Source organism: Oreochromis aureus, linkage group 20, assembly GCF_013358895.1.
Source record: "Oreochromis aureus strain Israel breed Guangdong linkage group 20, ZZ_aureus, whole genome shotgun sequence".
In the NCBI taxonomy this organism is placed as follows: Eukaryota; Metazoa; Chordata; class Actinopteri; order Cichliformes; family Cichlidae; genus Oreochromis; species Oreochromis aureus.
In genome coordinates, this window is record NC_052961.1 from 28,348,998 (window position 1) to 28,366,569 (window position 17,572).

The 17,572-nt window shown below is 39.0% G+C and overlaps 1 protein-coding gene across 3 annotated transcripts in view; it reads right to left on the reverse strand.

Annotated features, from left to right (window-relative positions):
• ptpn11b (protein tyrosine phosphatase non-receptor type 11b) overlaps window positions 1–17,572 on the reverse strand; it is a 34,871-nt gene continuing 17,299 nt past the window's right edge. For 2 of the 3 annotated variants that reach the window (XM_031736113.2, XM_031736115.2), the window contains exons 3-16: window positions 13,606–13,800; window positions 11,285–11,477; window positions 10,961–11,080; window positions 10,655–10,768; window positions 9,448–9,544; window positions 9,153–9,232; window positions 8,823–8,978; window positions 7,664–7,795; window positions 6,746–6,900; window positions 4,668–4,735; window positions 4,394–4,545; window positions 4,050–4,150; window positions 3,823–3,950; window positions 1–2,618 (exon numbers count right to left, since the gene is read on the reverse strand). In XM_031736113.2, the coding sequence (XP_031591973.1) occupies window positions 3,863–3,950; window positions 4,050–4,150; window positions 4,394–4,545; window positions 4,668–4,735; window positions 6,746–6,900; window positions 7,664–7,795; window positions 8,823–8,978; window positions 9,153–9,232; window positions 9,448–9,544; window positions 10,655–10,768; window positions 10,961–11,080; window positions 11,285–11,477; window positions 13,606–13,800 (1,651 nt within the window). In that variant the 3' untranslated portion in view covers window positions 1–2,618; window positions 3,823–3,862. The remainder of the gene's footprint in view (window positions 2,619–3,822; window positions 3,951–4,049; window positions 4,151–4,393; window positions 4,546–4,667; window positions 4,736–6,745; window positions 6,901–7,663; window positions 7,796–8,822; window positions 8,979–9,152; window positions 9,233–9,447; window positions 9,545–10,654; window positions 10,769–10,960; window positions 11,081–11,284; window positions 11,478–13,605; window positions 13,801–17,572) is intronic. The other variant, XM_031736114.2, reaches the window with a different exon arrangement.

Sequence of the window (17,572 nt, forward strand, 5' to 3'; positions counted from 1 at the left end):
CTTGATATAGTGCCATCATAGATTTTTATTAGACTATGATAAATCATTTTGTTGCTCTGACAGATCATTGTGTCAGCCGTTGTGGTCTATACAGCAAAAACAAGGCGTCTGGGTGGAGCCAGTGCAAGAAAAAGAGCAAAGGGAAGAGCTTCCACTGAACGACAACTCATTTCGGGTTAACTGCAATCGACAGAGGAACAGGGGTATGAAAAAACAAAAACAAACAAAATAAACCCTCCAAAATGCACACACATCGAACTCATGTTCAAGTAAGTGTAAGATGACGAGCAGAGTGAAAATACCACGTTACTTTTGCAAATCTGTGTGCGCTGGTACAACTCAGAGCCTGAATTTTATCATTGGTAAAATTACAGATTTACAAAAAAGTCAAGGTAAAAAAACGCAAGAACGAATAAAAATCAAAAACTATACAATCTGAAACAAAATAACAAAACAAGATAAACACTGATGGCAAAAATTTAGTGCACTACAAAAAAAAAAAAAAAGCTAACGAACATCCACACAGCCTGAGGTTCAGCAGTTTCACACTTTCAAGTACTGATGTTTCACCAAATCATAAACACAATCTGACCAATAGAGGCAAAAGAAAAATACAAGAAAGAACGAACAAACAAAATTATCCCAGTGCAGGACGAAGAAAACAAACCAACAAGTCGTTTCTCATTCATTGGACATAAAAATCACAGTTCATGAAGAGAAAAACAAAAACAGAAAAACAGGAGGATTCACATGCCATCAGTGCTCAAATTCAAGGGACGAACAAGTGGTGCAGCATTTTCTTCACCCACAGACGTCCTGTGGGCCTTCACTGACATTCATGTAAAACAGAGCTTTTATTCACATAAGAGTCAACCATTTAAAGAAAGAAAGAAGAATTTGATTGTGCTTGGCTGTGTCATAAATTGTGTTCATTTCAAAAACAACATTAAATCACAAGCTGCACCTGTGGGAGTCCAGCTGTAAAGACGAACGGTGTGAACACTCCTGACGAGTGCCACTCATTCACGCTTTTATTTTGATGCTTGAATAGGAAAAAAAGTGGACTGAACATATTACCACCGGTCAGACATTCAGTAGTTTGTTTTTCTTTAAAAAAGGCTTTTCAGGACATTGAGTGACTACGGTTTAAACCATCTCGGACAGACTTCCAACATTTCTACGCTTCTATTTGCGCAGGATATTTTGGTGCTGCTTCTTGAGGCTAAAAATAGCCAACAAGCTGCTGCACAGCACTTTGCGCAGCGGCACCGCCGTCTTCCTTATCACATCAGTGACGTCAGCTTACTCGCTCTGCTATCATCAAGCCTGGATTACGGCCATCTTCTAAATTACTTTTTGGAGACAAATCTATTCTTCAATCTCGGCGTGATTACAGTGGGCCAGATGGCCATCTGCCTCACTGTAATCGCCCCCCTTTCCCTTGTCTCCTTGTGACAATCTACCCCCTGACAGATGTTGAACAGCATCAGACCCGCTGATTAACAAGGACGACCAGTCAAACTAAGCTGCGAGACGGCGGTCGGCTGAGCACGACTCCCACCGGTCATTCAGGAATCCTTTCCACCCAGTTTTCTGTCAAATATGGACTTCAGATATCTAAGAATGATTTCTTACACCACAGCGCATCTTTATAAATATATATTTAAATAAACATCAAAACATAACCATTACCAACATCAGTAAAAGAAAAAAAAAAAATGACTTGATGGACAGAACAGCCCTAGTTTTCATGAATGACTGTTCTTTAACTGGAGGTCATGTTCACGTTCATAGACAGTCGGGGCAGACTGGTTTTGTCCCGACGGCGAAAACAAATCACCTCCAATATTGTTAAAGAACAGTGGATTGCATTTGCAGCTAGTAAGATTATATATAACTCTTTCACAATACAAAACTTTGATAATCAGTCATATCTAAATAAAATTTATTCACTTTCACAACTTAAAAAGACAACTTCATTAAAGATTCAAAGGAGGAGGGGACTTGCTTGCCCTTCTTGTGACTGGGGTCATGAAGCAGGTTATGCAACTGCCCTTGCCATCATTCAGCGGCCACATTAATAACCACCACAGCTGGACAGACAGAACACAGCAAAAACAGTCTTAGAATCCAATTTAGACGACAGGCAGCCAAGACTGAGAAAGAGATAACCGAGTGAGTCGGGGCAGCGTGCGGACAAACGGCTTAGTTTTGACCTCTTCCCTTAGTCCCACACAGCTCCGTTCACTTCAGGCCAGGCCGGGCTCCACATTTAATATCGGTCACCCTAAGAGAAAACTGTTTTTGCCTTCATGTAGACTTGCAGAGTAACAGTGGGTTTGGGTTGGCTAGATTACAGACACATCCTGTGACAAGGCACTTGTGCTGGTTAAGAAAGGGAGAAGCATTAGCACAGGAGGGAAGAAAAAGGGCAAGTGGAAGTGGGGGGCCTGAGTAAGGGCACTATGCTGTGGACTCCACAGAAGTCCAGACAGAAGTCCAGCAGGACGGTGGCAGCAGACACATCAGCTAGCCACCTTCGGTCCGCGCCAAGATCCAGCGATGTGGAGTGTACCGAGTGTGGAGCCCCCCCCACCCTCCCAAGGGATTTTCAGGAGCTGAGAAAGTGAAAGAAACACAGACATGTAGACCAAGCACGGTTTGGATTTTACATTTCATGACTTGATGTTCGAATCAGATTGAAATTATAAAATAAATATAATGACGCTGTTCTCAAGCATCATTGAAGTTATACAAACATGTCCTCTTGATTTCTGGCAGCGATCTTATTTACTCATTTATTATTAATTCGATTTTTATGACTTCACTCAGGACATTTTGATATTTAGCAATATATTGGTCCATCATGCTGCTCTTCAACATTCCCTGTTGAGTGCTGCACATCAAGCAGCAATAGGTGCAGGTTTAAGTGCACCCATTACTTACTTAATACTTTCTACATACAATCATATACACCTCCAACCAGATGCTCATAAACACTGATGCACAGCTAAAAATTTGAAACTACCCATGAAAATTAAATCTTTTCCATATTTGTATCAAAGTTTGAGCCAAGAAAGACGGAGAGAGGCTGAGCGGACTGGCAGTTAGTCTTTTATGTTAAAAAAAAAAAAAAAAAAAAAAAAAAAAAAATATCTGACAGAAACCCTCCAGAAACAACACGGCACATTAAATTAATGCATTTTAAATACATTCAACTGTAATCAATGCTGTATTCAGAATACGTTTTGTGCCAGTGTCCCCAGAATCAAAGCCATGATTCATTCCCTGTAACACTGCTGGGTTCCTTGTCGATGGCACTATATTAGTCACCAAGACAGAAAAGAATGACAGTGTGAGAACTGAGGTTGATTATAATTTGAAATTAAATTCAGTCTTTTGTTGCTCTAAAAAAAAAGGGAGCGCTGGTATTCTTTAAAGCCAACTCAGCTGCTTCTGGCTAACCTATAATTTAAAACTGAAAAATATAGGAAAAGTACCTTTCTGCTTACACACGGAAAATTAATTCAACACTGGAAGAAACAGAACTTTCCGCCATCAGCAGAAGAACACCTTGAGTTTTGATTTTAGGGGAAACATTTTCTGACACGTCAGGCTTAAGTTACAGTTTTGTTTTGTTCTACCCAAAGCTACATTTACAGTTAATGGAATCCAGCACATGAAACCAGCAATGCTCGTGGTAGCTTTCCAAACTGACTAAGGTAGAAGGAAAAGGAAACAATGAAACAAGTTGTTGGGCTTTTTTTTCCTAGCTTAAAGGATGGATCTCTGAGAAACGTGGAAATAAAAATTGACACTTACAGAGAGGCAGACAGAGAAGAGGAGGTCCACGGCGCCGATTTTACCTCCTGGTATTACTGCTGAAAGATGTCTGAGGGCTTTTGAAGTTTATGTTCTCGTATACGCTTGATGAATCGTCGTTTGTCAGCCTAAAAGAGAAAATATTCACTGTGAAAATGAACCCAGTGTCAAATCCTGCTAGTCCTATGATGACATGTTTTTAACACTTGTATGCCGGTTGGACTTACACAGAAGAAGAGCGTGAGGCGGTCATGTTGTGCTTGGACCTCGAGTTGGTCATCTGGGGATATTTGATATTGGAATATTCCCTCTCTGTCATCTTATTCCTCTGAAAAGTGACAAAAAAAATAAATAAATCTGTCATCTACTGAAATTACTCAACAATCTCAAACTATAACCACATTCAGCAGTGAAAGAGCAACTGGTAAACACGTCTAACCAGCTGACATGCTGATGGTTTGCCTCTCAGCTCTAGCATTTAAAACGTAACTGACAGACTTTATACGGCTTCATTGCGCCGTCAAAAATCAAATGTTTTAATGCAGTAAAAAACACTAATATAGCCAATTACCTGCTCCTCCTCCAGTCTCTTCTGCACTGTGTCTATGTACTGCTGCACAGCCATGTAGATGAACTTATACTGAGCCTCTGTTTGCACCATGCCCGATCTCTGCTGCCGTACCCTCTGGATGGTCTTTGGGACATCGATGTCGCAGTCGAGACCTAGAACACGCAGATCCAAACGTTAGCAGAACTGGAGTACAAAGATATATAGATTTTTTTTTAAAAAAATTTTTAAAGTAAAGGATTCACAATCCAGAAAGTTTCATATCTGAGCCGGATACCTTGGCGGTTAATAATGTCGATAAGGATGTCAATGACGATAATTGTGCCAGTTCTGCCGATGCCTGCACTTTAACGAGAAGAGAGTTTAAGGTTAAAACCATGTGTAGCTACAATACTTGAAGAAAAGCACCAGTATCCAGGTGAAAAACATATGAGAATATTTGAGCACAAAAGTATAAGCTGAGGTTTCACTTGTTTTATTTCCATTATTGTTTTAGAAAAAAAAAAATCAACAATATTCATCAACAATCCCACCATTAATGTCTGCTGATGTAGACTGTGAAGGCAACGGAAAATTGTGGTGCTTTCAAAGTAGTCAGCAGAAATCAGGCCCATTGTTTACAAATGCAGATAAGTTTAAAATGTGCTGACAAACAGCTAAATTGACTGCAAAACCAGAATATGGACTGTTGAGCTGCATGAAACCAAACCCTGCTCAAACTTGACTGGTCAACAGTACTGAGACAACGTGAAGGTTTCTGCTATCAGACATCTTGGTCCTTGCTTACAGACTGTGCATAAGCACATCTGTTTATAGAGGCGGATTTATCTGAAGCCAGCTGACCGCTGCGTTTAAGAGTCGGGTCAGTGTCGTCCTTGTGTTTACAGTACATGTTCGGATGGGTGTGTTAAAAGAAAGAATACCACACTAAAAAAAAAAAAAAAACTAAAAAAAACTGTTTAAACATTTGGTATCAACATGTCTGCAAACGCAATAGACACACAGTGTGTGTGCAAAACTGTACGTCTGAGAAATTTATTTTTTTTTAATGTTACTTAATTTGGGATTTTTTTTCAAGAAACTGCATTTATCGCAACAATGTGTGTGTTGCTCGTTTTGATATTTGTTTGATGTAGCCATTAAAAACAGATCAAAGAGCTGCCTGTTCTCTACAGACTTTTAATAGTTAGGCCCTCAAAATGACCTATTATTTTTAGTTATATTCAGTGAGATTAAGAGTGTGCGTGTTTAAACCTTCATTTCTGAAGGAACACCGAGCTTGGGACTTAATCTACATTGTGGTCGATGTAGTAGATTGAAATTTAAAACTGACAAGTTGTTAACCAAACTGGCGTTAGTAACTCCAGATTATGAACCTTAATCATAGCACACCCAAGTGGCCAACTGAAATAAATAAATAAAACAAATTCAGTTGGTGAAATTTAGGTGCTTACGATTAACCCTTACAACCACAGGAGCATTGTTGACTGGGGCCAGTCTGACATACATTCTGCAGATTTGCACTTTTAGCTCATCTCAAAGGGATTCTGCTGATCTGGTGGCTGGACAGACTGCTGGAGTCCACTCTTCTTCCTCATGTTCACAAAACCACTTTGAGGTAACTTGCTTTGTGACTAACTCAAAGTATGAAAGTAAAGCGAAACTTGCAAAGGGAAACGATAAATAAATCTGTAAACACAAAAACAGCCAGCTTTAGTTTCAACTATATTTAAACAATGACCAACTCACATTACGAGGCCAAAAGTGTATACGCCACTATACCAAGTGTGGACTATAACCAGCAGGAAGGGTCCCGGGTTCTTGGTATTAATGTCAAATTTTGACCATAACCCCAACTGGATATTCATCAAACAAGCTGGGTTTTTTTGTTAGCCTCAGATTTCAGTTCCTGGTTACAAGGAACTGAACCTGATGCTGAACTAAAGGTTTCTGACTCTGGGACACTTTCCAGTTGTAAGGAGCAGTCATCAATATTTTTATAACCACTGAGTAAACTGTAGAAACCACCAGGAGTTCAGCACTTTCCAAAATAGTCAAACCAGCTGCCCAGTACTGACAGTGCTATCACAGACAAGTCACTGCGATGCCAGTCGCACCATGTTGATATCAACAGACTTTCACCTTTCAGTACATCACTAACTGATGGGAAGCCTGCATAAAAAAAGCAGATGTTTCTAACAAAGTGCTTTATGTATGTGTATGCAGAAGAACATACTGTTATTGTCAGTGTGAGAAATTGATCTCTTTATTGTTTTTTTTATAATCCCAACCCTGAATTAGTGAAGTTGCATGAGCATCCTATAATAAAATAGTCCATTTTCTTCCTAGTCATACCTGCAGTGGACGACAATTGGCCCAGTGTGTGGAATGGTGCTCTGGGTGCGGTTGACCTCCTCTAGGAACCAGAGGACGCCTCCAGGCTCATTGGGCACTCCGTGGTCTGGCCAGCTCAGGTACTGATAGTGCCAGATGTACCTCACAGGCTCCTTCTATAAGTGACAAATATTATGAGGTGAAGTTACCAAAAAACCATTTTAAAAAAACAGAACCAGCTATTGGAAAACGAAAACCAAAGGATTCCTAAAACCTAAGACATTTCCTCTCCAAATCAGCCTGATGAGACTGTTAATGGTTAATGGAAACTCACATTCAAATAAACATCATAATTCTCAATAAACCAAAGTGTTGTTTGTGTTGTCACACCTATTCTGAACAGCCTACATCTTGCTTCTGATCATGTTTCTTCTGAATAAAAACTGAACTGAAACACACAGACCTACTCTGGAAACTAACTGGAACTAGACTGAAATGAAAAGAAAAAACTCAAATCAAAATTAAAATTTAACCCATTTAAAGAAGAACTGTAATAAATTAACACATAAGATATTCCATCTCTGCTGCTATAGTCCACCTAACATCCAGACTGTGTGTGTCCAAATATCACCCCTGAAATGTTCAGTGTTCCTCATTGATCAAAGCAACAGCCTCTAAGCTTTCATTAATAAACACAGAAAAAAAGAAAAGCAGGCACTCTGAACTTTTTGCTTATTGTTGTATACATGCGCCAAACGCAGCATTAAAGATGTTTTATTTCTGCATTTAGCACAAGAAAACTGAGCACTGGATTGTGGATCCGTGAATCCACAAGTGCAAGCTTATAGTGTACAAACACAAGCATGTGCATGTGTGGTGTGAGATAATTTGCCCTCAGGTCAGTGGGTTGGCTCAGACTGGGAATAGAGCGTTCCCTACCCGGTCCAGACGTGTCACCTCCAGCTTCCTCAGGATATGGTCTTGTGCTGGCCGCTCGTCCACATTCCTCACCAGCACTTTTCCAAACTCCTTAGTGGCATGAAGGTCTGGCCAGTAACGGAAACATTTGTTCTAAATCAGAACAAAAACATAAGATTTAGTTTTCCATCCAACCTAAAAGGTGATTGGTTGGCAGCAAAGGGTAACATGGATGTAGTTCCTAATATTTAACTCAAAGCTTAGATGCCTATGGTTTTAAAGAAAGTTTTAAACATAAGCACAAATCTTGCTGTAATTTTTTTATTTGTTTGCTTTTAAATCACTCTGATGTATGAAAGGGTTTATAATGGTGCATGTAGCATCTATTTACATCAGTGAAGTCATTCAGGTTGACGTGTAAAGTACACAAAAATAGAAGAGCAAGTCGTGCCTGTGTGTGTGTGGATTAAGCTGATCTTATCTCACGGAGAGTGAATATTTTAAAGCATGAAAGAATGCCCAAGAGCTGCTGCATTAATGTCTTTTATCAGTCAAACTGATACTGAAAAGAAACAAAGTGTGCATTTAAAAAAAATGCACTACAATGCTGGGAATGAAGCTTTTGATACTAAAAATTCCTGAAGCATGACCTTCCAACACCGTTTGATTTGCCCTCTCTAATGAAAAATACTGCTCTGACTGACGAGCATTAGACCCTCGAAAGAACCCGCTCATCTCGAGCAGCTTTTCAATCAGCTCACATGTCATAGCAGCCATCTTTCTCCCCTCCCCCCAAACTTAACACACGCCATCATTGCTACTACATGACTACACACCAATCTTAGAATCTACATTCATCTAATAATGCTTTACATCTGAAAAAGCTAAACAAAAATGACCAGTATTTCATATAGAGCAATGCATAAATGTGAGCATTTTAAATTAAATCAGAAATGTGTTTTTATGTTGACAGTTTTTTTCTTCCATCCACTGAAACAGGATAAAGAAAGAAGATAACAGAAAAAGAAAAATTATATCAGGAAACATAAGACATTTCCATTATGTCCATTAGCTTTCCTTTAGGCATCTTGTACATGGAAGTAGAGTTTCACTGCCCCACAGACCCTCTGCTAAAATATAAAGCTGCATATTTGGAGGACCTTTGCTGCAAACTGCTCACCCGTCCTCGTTCCATCTCCTTTGTGGTCATGACAATTACGTGTGAATTCTCCTGATACACCATCTTCCAGAAGTCAACGACCGTGTTTTGTAGACACCCTTGGGTGGCAATGAAGACTTTACCCTCCTCCACAAAACGTCCATCTTCATGCATACTCTATGAGTGAACAGCATGAATGATAATTATGCAGCTATGATCACATGAAGATGAGAGCCTAGCATGCTGCCAGATAAATGTTCTCCAAATCCCAAGAATACTCATTATTACTACTATATTTTTTTATAATGCATTTGTTGATACACCGTCTTATCTAACGCTGAACACACTCACTCTGATATAGTTGGCATTGATGTAGTCTGAACCAAGAACATCAGGATCCATTTCCCTGATTTCAACACGTGTCGTGTCGACTGAAAACAAAGTAAAAACTATTAGTACACAACAAAAAGTCTACAGCTTTGTGAGACCACACTAGATTTTGTCCCCTCCCCAAACATAACGTAAAGGCTGTGAGCCATCAAAGCAAAGCTCTGCATGCTCTGCTTAGGCCTCTACGTTGTCTATTTGTGTCACTTTCCACAGGAAGTTGGAGAGGCAGGAAATGGCAGGCTGCTGTGTGACTCACAGGGGAGGATATTCTTGTATCTGTTTTTACTCTTGTTTTCTGGCTTTTGGCCTTCTTTCCGGGGATACAGCAGTTTACACTCCTGCTGCTGAAGTACCTGAAGATTGACAGCAAAAGAAAGAAAAACACAGAGTTGGAGGAAGTTTCGAACAAAAGGAAATCCACAATAATGGAACTGAAAATTACGAGGAAGACATTTATATATGGGCTACTCTAGATTAAAGTTAACAGTGTAATGAGCTTTTACTACAGCAGGGGTCACTCTGGAGTGGAACAATAGGAAAACGGCAGCATCCACATTGTACAATGAAGAGGAAACATTTCACCATACGAGTTATTATTAACAGCACAGTTCTTTATTTATACTTCCTATTAAAATTCATTTTAGATGCTGGCTCTGCTTTTGAAGAGTAGATATGTCAAGCAATTATATCAATCTTTATTTCCTTTGCGATGATAATTAAAACCAGGTGTGCCATAAATACAAATCCAGTTAGACTAGTTATTATTCTTGCATTGGTTTCCTAATTTCCTGATCCAAATAACCCACACACCAAAAACCTATTTAATTCACTGGGAAGCCGAGTCTCACCACAAGCAGTTGACCAATAACGAGACAAACCTGCACGAGCACTGGGCTAATAAATATGAGATAACTAGCTACTGCACCCCGACGTAATAGAAATGGTTCACATTAATGAATTGTCAGTTGCATGAAAACGACATAACAAGAACATGAATGCATGCCACAAGATAAGCTAAGCTTCAGCCAATTTCATTACTCAAAGGTTAAGACAGCTGAAATACATTTAGACTTCCCATGATAGACAAGGAAACAAATAACTAAGGAAAAATAAGACCCACAAGCTGTAAGTCTGCACAAATAAATGACAGATGAAAATCTACATATATAAGCAGCCAAATGGGTGCAATTTTATATGTATTTTATAGTATGTTAACATGTCACATATGAAATATGAATAAAAAAAGAAATCGAGGCTTCTTTCTTAAAACATACTGCAGTGGTTAAAAGCCGGACTCACAGGCTACAGATGGCACTCAGTACAGTAACATGAATCAGTTCCCCCAGTTACGTCAAGCCCATATGACTCAGCTCATCAGGTTATTAAATTGATTTAACAAGGCTAGGATAGAGGATAGAAATTGAATGAGTGACTCTGGTAGTGAAAGTTTAAACGGTACAGACCTCGAATTCTTCCCAGAATCCTTGTTTGGGTTTCTCAGAATTGTCTGCTACTTTGTTGAGCTCTCGTACCCGGTTTTCAATGTTGGCAGCATTTATCCTCGTGGCATTAAAAGGCTGTCATTGCCGTGTTGGGACAAGAGGATTAAAGATTTGATCAGTTAACAGACCAGAGGGGGGGAAAAAAAAGAAAAGAAAGAAAAAAAAGCTATTTTGACACAAGAAACATTTTCACATCCACCTTAAAATTTGAACCCAATTGATGCCTTTAAAGCCTGGATGCTGTAATTTGTTAAAATGCTTCCATACCTGTTTGAGGTGTACTACAATGCCACTTTTTTCCACCATGGGGTTCTTTTTATAGTGCTCCACCAGGTCAGCCAGGGTGTCGAACCTCTCACCACCACCCACGTCGTACTTGCCGTCCTGCTGAAGACAAAAGTCGACAATTCAGCAACTTCACAGCTGGCCCGAGGAGTTCTTTGAAAGAAAAATAAATCATGACCTACTTAAAAATACAAACTGTCCAGGTTGAACTAGGACGAGTAGACATTGTAAGCCACATAAACATTAGGCAACGTCCTCCTTAAAAGACTTGGTCGATCTTAGCAGGCCTGGAATTAAATATCTGACCTGGTAGTGTATCATCACATGGGTGACCTTGGTCTTGCGGTCCACATTGTCATGTTTCTCCTCATTAGTGAGGACGGAGAGGACAAAGTCTCCCGGTTTACTCTGGCTCTCCCGTACCAGAAAGCTGCCGGCTTTGCCTTTTTCCGTAAGCAGTTTCTCTGCGTCTCGACCTGAGAGGTGCCCGTGGTACCACCTGGAGAGGAGTGGGAGAACTTGATGAGTCTGGAAACAATGATCAGTGGCAGACTGAAAACTTAAAAGATGGCGTTATGTGAAATATGAGGCTTTCTCAAAAGTAAACCCTAGAACACCCCGAGAACCAGAAATCCTGACCATGTGTCTGACTGTCAAGTTTTCATGGTACTAGACCAACATTACTGCCTTTATAACTCCCATTCACGTTTTCATTTAATTCAATCAAAAACAATTACCCTCCTTTTGCTATTACTATTATTAATTTATCTTCTTTTTAAACTACTGGACCTAAAGTCTGCCCATTTTGGATATTCTGGGTAAATATCTGAAATTAATTGTGTGGCCATCACACAATAAATACAAAGTTGAGGATGTTAAGACCTTTTCAAGAACACAAGGCACACAATGCATATGAATATTTTTGAGTTTTTGGGGGGTTTGAAACATTTGTCAGGTTTTGTTTACCATCATTTTCTCCAATTAGTATAGAGACTGTAAAACCAGTCTTTGGAAGAATGTTGTTGTAAGGCAGAACAACAAGCCAAGTTTAATTAAAAAACAAAACAAAAACTTGACCAACTGAGTGGGAGGACTAGTAATACGCTTCCTGTTTCAAAGGAAAAGTTCCATATTGTACCTTTGAGGCTTTAACATAATGCCTGTCTATACATGTATAGTGAGCGTAGACTCCTACTCAGGACTGAGTGTCTCCTATATGAGTGCCGCCTCACTCAGTTACTGATGTTAAGATGAAAAACTTGCATGTCTGCATTTTTTTTTTTTCCTGTGTGGTGAGCGAGAACACGCAGGAAGCTGACAAGAGATGCATGTAGAATGGAAAAAAACCACATAAACCAAAACCATACATCACAAGTCGTTCTTAAACCTAAAAAAGAAACTAGATATACATATTGCAATGTGCAGATGTGCTGAAAAGGAGAGTAAATAGCCCCCCTCAGCACAAAACTGTATATTAGATTATCATTTTGTGCAAATTATTGCAGAAATATGACCACGTAGCTTTCTAAAAAGCTTCCTGTAAGTGTGTGAGTGCATGCATGGATTCCTAGCATTAATACACCAGATGCAGAGGTCTCCTGTTTCAAAGGAGGTGTGTAGGTGTGAAGCTGCATCCAACCTGTGTACACGCTCCGAAGGATGTGTATATTTGGTGAGTAACAACAAAAAAAACAGCAGCACCGCCCACTTAGTTTGTTCAAAGATTTGTAACATTTAAACATGTGACTGCGAAGTGCAATTGCATAATGTTGGAGTGTGTGCAGAGTAGTGCATTAGCTCGATGTATTGCATGTGTAAACATGTTTTGTACACTTGTGTACATAATGAGTTAATGGCCGATTTGAGCCCAAATTATAATTGACATCATTATATCGAGCCACTTCATGTCACCTGATATTTGCCATGTTGTTTTTTGTTTGTTTTAAAAAATACATTTAGTACCCCGTTTGGGACTCTGTTTTTGTTTTGAAATAATTTATTACCACATATATTAGCAATTAATGAAAAACACATCCTTGTAGCAATGAATGAAAAGGGTTGTTTTGAAGCCATGATATCTGAATTTAGTTATGACTACATTTAATATATTCACAATATACTAATCTTTAAATATTTAGCTTGATAAGATGTTAAATCTTTTTATTTCTACTCATTCAATGTACCACATTGCTAGCTTTCTTATCCAACTTGTAAATTTCACACTGAAAAGTAAATCTCAAAAACATAATGCTTAACAAATAATATAACAGTGCTCCTGACTCTAAAAAGATTGTTTTGCCCACAGTGTTTTTTGCCCCCCTGCAGACTGACATAGACCTCTACACTGCACTGGTGGTTCTCAGGTGGTTTAGCTGCTTCTCCTGACAGGATGAGATGCAGTAGTGTAACACCCTGAAGCAATAACAGTAAGAGTTAACTGTTTGTGGCCAGGAATAAACTTTCATATAGTTATAAGTCTTAATAAAAGTAATCAGGCTGACCTCAGAAGTTTATCTCTCTCCTCTCACAGTGTTCGCTCTATACAAATATTATTTATCTGCATGTGTGGGTGTTGTACAAGTACAATGACAATAAAGGGCTATTTCATTCTTTTTTGGCACTGGCACCTCTCAGATGTGGGGTCCTTGCAGTTGAGCGGATATTTAAGCTCAATGACGTCACCATTCCTCTCGCGCAGGAGGTCCTGTTGTTCAGTGTAATACTGCACCAGCTCGGCCAGTGTGGCGAACTTCTCGCCTCCATACAGGTCATAGTAGTCACCAGTGTTCTGGATCTTAATGTGGGTCACCTCATCCTTACGCCTGAGGGGAGAAAAGAAAGAAAGAAAGAAAAAAGAAGAAGAGGAAATTCAGTCAATTACCATTTATTTATCATGAATGCAAACAGCAGTAGACTCACTCCAAAGTAGTATTTTTTCCTCTGTGGAATTTTCCCTTTTCACTGGTTCCCCTGCAGACATGTAGGCACCAAACACATAAACAGCCACCTACACAAATACAGAGTATATGCTCATCGGGAAAAGGACGGTCAGAGGAGGAGGAGGGAAGAAAAAAAAAAAAAAAAAAAAACAAAAAAAAAAAAACAAAACACCCACACTCCAAAGCATTAATGTATATAAATTATAAATCGTCCAGCTTATCAAGTAAGCCGTTCAAGATCTAAAGAGTGCATTTCACCTGTCTCCTTTATTTTCCTGCACTAATCTACCAATTGTATCACTTACCAAACTGGGGCTTTTCCAAACTCAAACACGCTGTTTTATATGATAAAAGCTTTTAAATGACAAATATATAATTCAATAAGCAGTTTTGATAAGCTATTTCAAGATAATTAAGACTAGGAACACCACAAAGCTGCAAATAACTGATGCATTTAATCTCAAATCAAACATTTTTGACTTTGACTTCGATAAGACAAATCTTCTCAGCAAGGATCATCTTTTCTTTTCTTTTTTTTTTTTTAAATCCTCTGTAGTTTTCATATCCATTTGGAGGAAGGCTGTACTGTGATTGCAGGAACGAAATGCATGCAGCTGGCAAGTTTAAAGACTGATAAGCCACAAAACATTTGGTACCACTTTGCATATTCAAAGTCCTCTGGCTGGTTTGAATAGGTACATATGAATGTGAATGCACACTGACTCACACAGACACATATGCTGTACTGATCTATAATACATCTTCCTGGAAGCAAGTGAAGAAGAAGAAATACAAAAAAAAAAAAAAAAAAAAACCTCAGCTGATAAATGTACTTTGTAGATGGCAAATGGTAAAGCAGATTTACATAGCAGTGATTCAGTCCAACAGTTTTTCCCAAGAGAGAAACAAAACATTTTGTAAACATATTAAGTAGGACAACACACACACACGCACATATGTACGCATGCACACACACACACACACACACACACACACACCCCCACCAGATTTAGGGACCACAGGGGAGTTAGTCAGGCAGTACAGACCATCTATCTAATCTGCAGGTCGAGATGCAACAGTCTCCTCTCTCTTTCAAAATGATTATCAGTTAATGGTCATATCAAATAGCACAAAGCCCATTTCCCTCCATCACTTTTTTGTTGTCCTAATGAATTTTACATTCCTTTTTTCTTTCTTTCCATCCTCCCGCTCAGCATATCATTAATCCTATCCTCCATTCTTGTATTTATCTGTCCCATAATCTATCCTTCCCTCCACTCCCCTCTCTCAGTGTGTCCTGGTAATTGCTTCATGGCTCTATTAGTGGCTGTTGGCAGGATGCCACAAGTCTATAGCTGCGTTACAGGCCCCTCCTCAACTCTCCGGCCAAAGCCTCCTGTTCTCTAAGAGTTTAACACCATTAACTCTGGAATGAGGCAAACACATCCTAACACATTTTCATTCTCTTCTCTCAAAATCTGACATCGTTTAAGGAATCCATACAGGTCATAAATGCTTTGGTTGTTTCAGTGATCAGGACAGAATTTGTTTTGTTTGTTTCTGGATCACTCCTGTCTATTCTAGTACACATTAACCAACACTCTCACCAGTCTGACAGGAGTGCATGCATAATTACAGTTGCTGGCATTCACAACCATAACATTTATCGCCATTAAGTAGTAACTCTGAGCCCCTGAAAAATACAGCATGAATTATTAGGTACATCAGCAATAGGGCTGCCACAAACGATTATTTTGATAGTCGACTAGTCACCGATTATTTTTGCGATTAGTCGACTAATCAGATCATGCATCGATTGGACGTAAAACTTACAGCTTGAAAATATGTTAAACGTTTATTTTGTGACCCAGAAAGAATAATAAGAGTAATATTAAAACTAACTAGCTGCCGCCATTGTTGACAACTGCGCTGGGCCGCACTATGAATTCTGGGACACAGCTTCTTCTTCTTCGGGGTTTAACGGCAGCTGGCATCCTTTACATGCACTGCTGCCATCTTCTGTTTCAGTCCGTTATTACACTTTTAAATCCTACTACTTATTCCTGCGTCTTTTGTGATCTTACAAAGCTTCAAACGACGCGTCGACTATTAAATCAGTCGTCGACGATTTTGATAGTCGACGTAATCGTGACTAGTCGACTAATCGTGGCAGCTCTAATCAGCAAATGTGCAAATTGTTTCAGGTCACATCCTGATGCAGAAGAACAAATAAGAAATTTGATTAAAACTTCCAAAACACATCGGATGGTTAACGATCCAGCAGGAGAAGACAGCAGTTCTGTGCAAAGCTAGCAAGCTGGTGCCCATATCCTCAACGCATCATGCACAGCTACTCTAAAGACAGTCTCCTGCTGCTGCTGAACACATCCAATCCACTCCCACTAGCAACTGAAAACTGTTTTTAATCTTCACTTTATCTGGTTCATTTACATGTAAAGAAATTAAATGATTATTTATTTTTTAAATATTTAAAAACAAAAACAAGCATGCAGGAAAATCAAAATGAAAAGTCAAGGAGAATTAAATCAACTAAATGTTTATTATCCAATTTAAATGCTAAATCAGTGTTAGTGTGCATTACTGTGCCACTGGGTTACAGAACATGCTACATGCTGATGCTGACTGAATGTATTTAAAGACTGTTTATATATGAATTATTTATAAATATCAGCGTGTCCTGCCTGTGACCTGGAAATGCATCTTACTGAACAATCCGTTTGATACATCACCTGTGATGTATACAAGAGGATGGACTCTACTGAGCAATCCTTTTCTATTTAAAGGCTGTATTAGTCATTTAAATTGATCCGCTGCAATTTTAATGCCTGTATGTTTCAGCATTATGGTAAAAATGTTAAAAGATTCAATACTAGCAGAGTCTCACAGTGTGCTGCACTTCAAATTTAACAAAGTAAATGTATCATTATCATCAACACTGTTAAGCTTATGTGACAGATCATGAAATCCAGCAGCAAGTTGCAACAAAACAATGGAAGGTTGAAGTAGCCGTGTCACATGATTCAAAGCAATGTCAGTTAAACAACAGATCAGAAGCATCGATTTCTCATCGTGTTAAATGCTCTACTCCTGCTTTCTCATGTCTCATTGCGAGGAGAGCAATGTAAAAATGCAAAGAGGGGATAGCATACATGTGAGTACACTAATGCACCTCAATTTCAATGAGAGCGATTTTTGCTGCATTTTTTTTCCACTGACTTAATAACCTAACACCACATATAAAACAGGCAGTAACACAACTCATTTTGTTTGTTTTGTTTTTTTAAGCTCAGAGTGCAAACTGAACTATGAAAGGAGGATTAAAACTGTTTGTAATAACAACAACAACGCTATGCATGATCCAAGCTCAAGAGCAGCAAACGGTACTGACCAATTTACAAAATTATCACAAAAATACAGAATATTTAGCTTTTAGTGAGATGACAAAACACACATAACCTTTACATTCTTTAACTGCACTGACTCACCATATATACACATAGTGAGTCACAGTAAAATGTAGTAAGTTTGATTTAAAGCTTGATTAAAATTGCATTTAAGCTGCACCAAAATCCCCCTTTGCTGAAAAAACAGACAGAGCATGCAACATGACAGTGCCCTTGATTATGCTATGCGC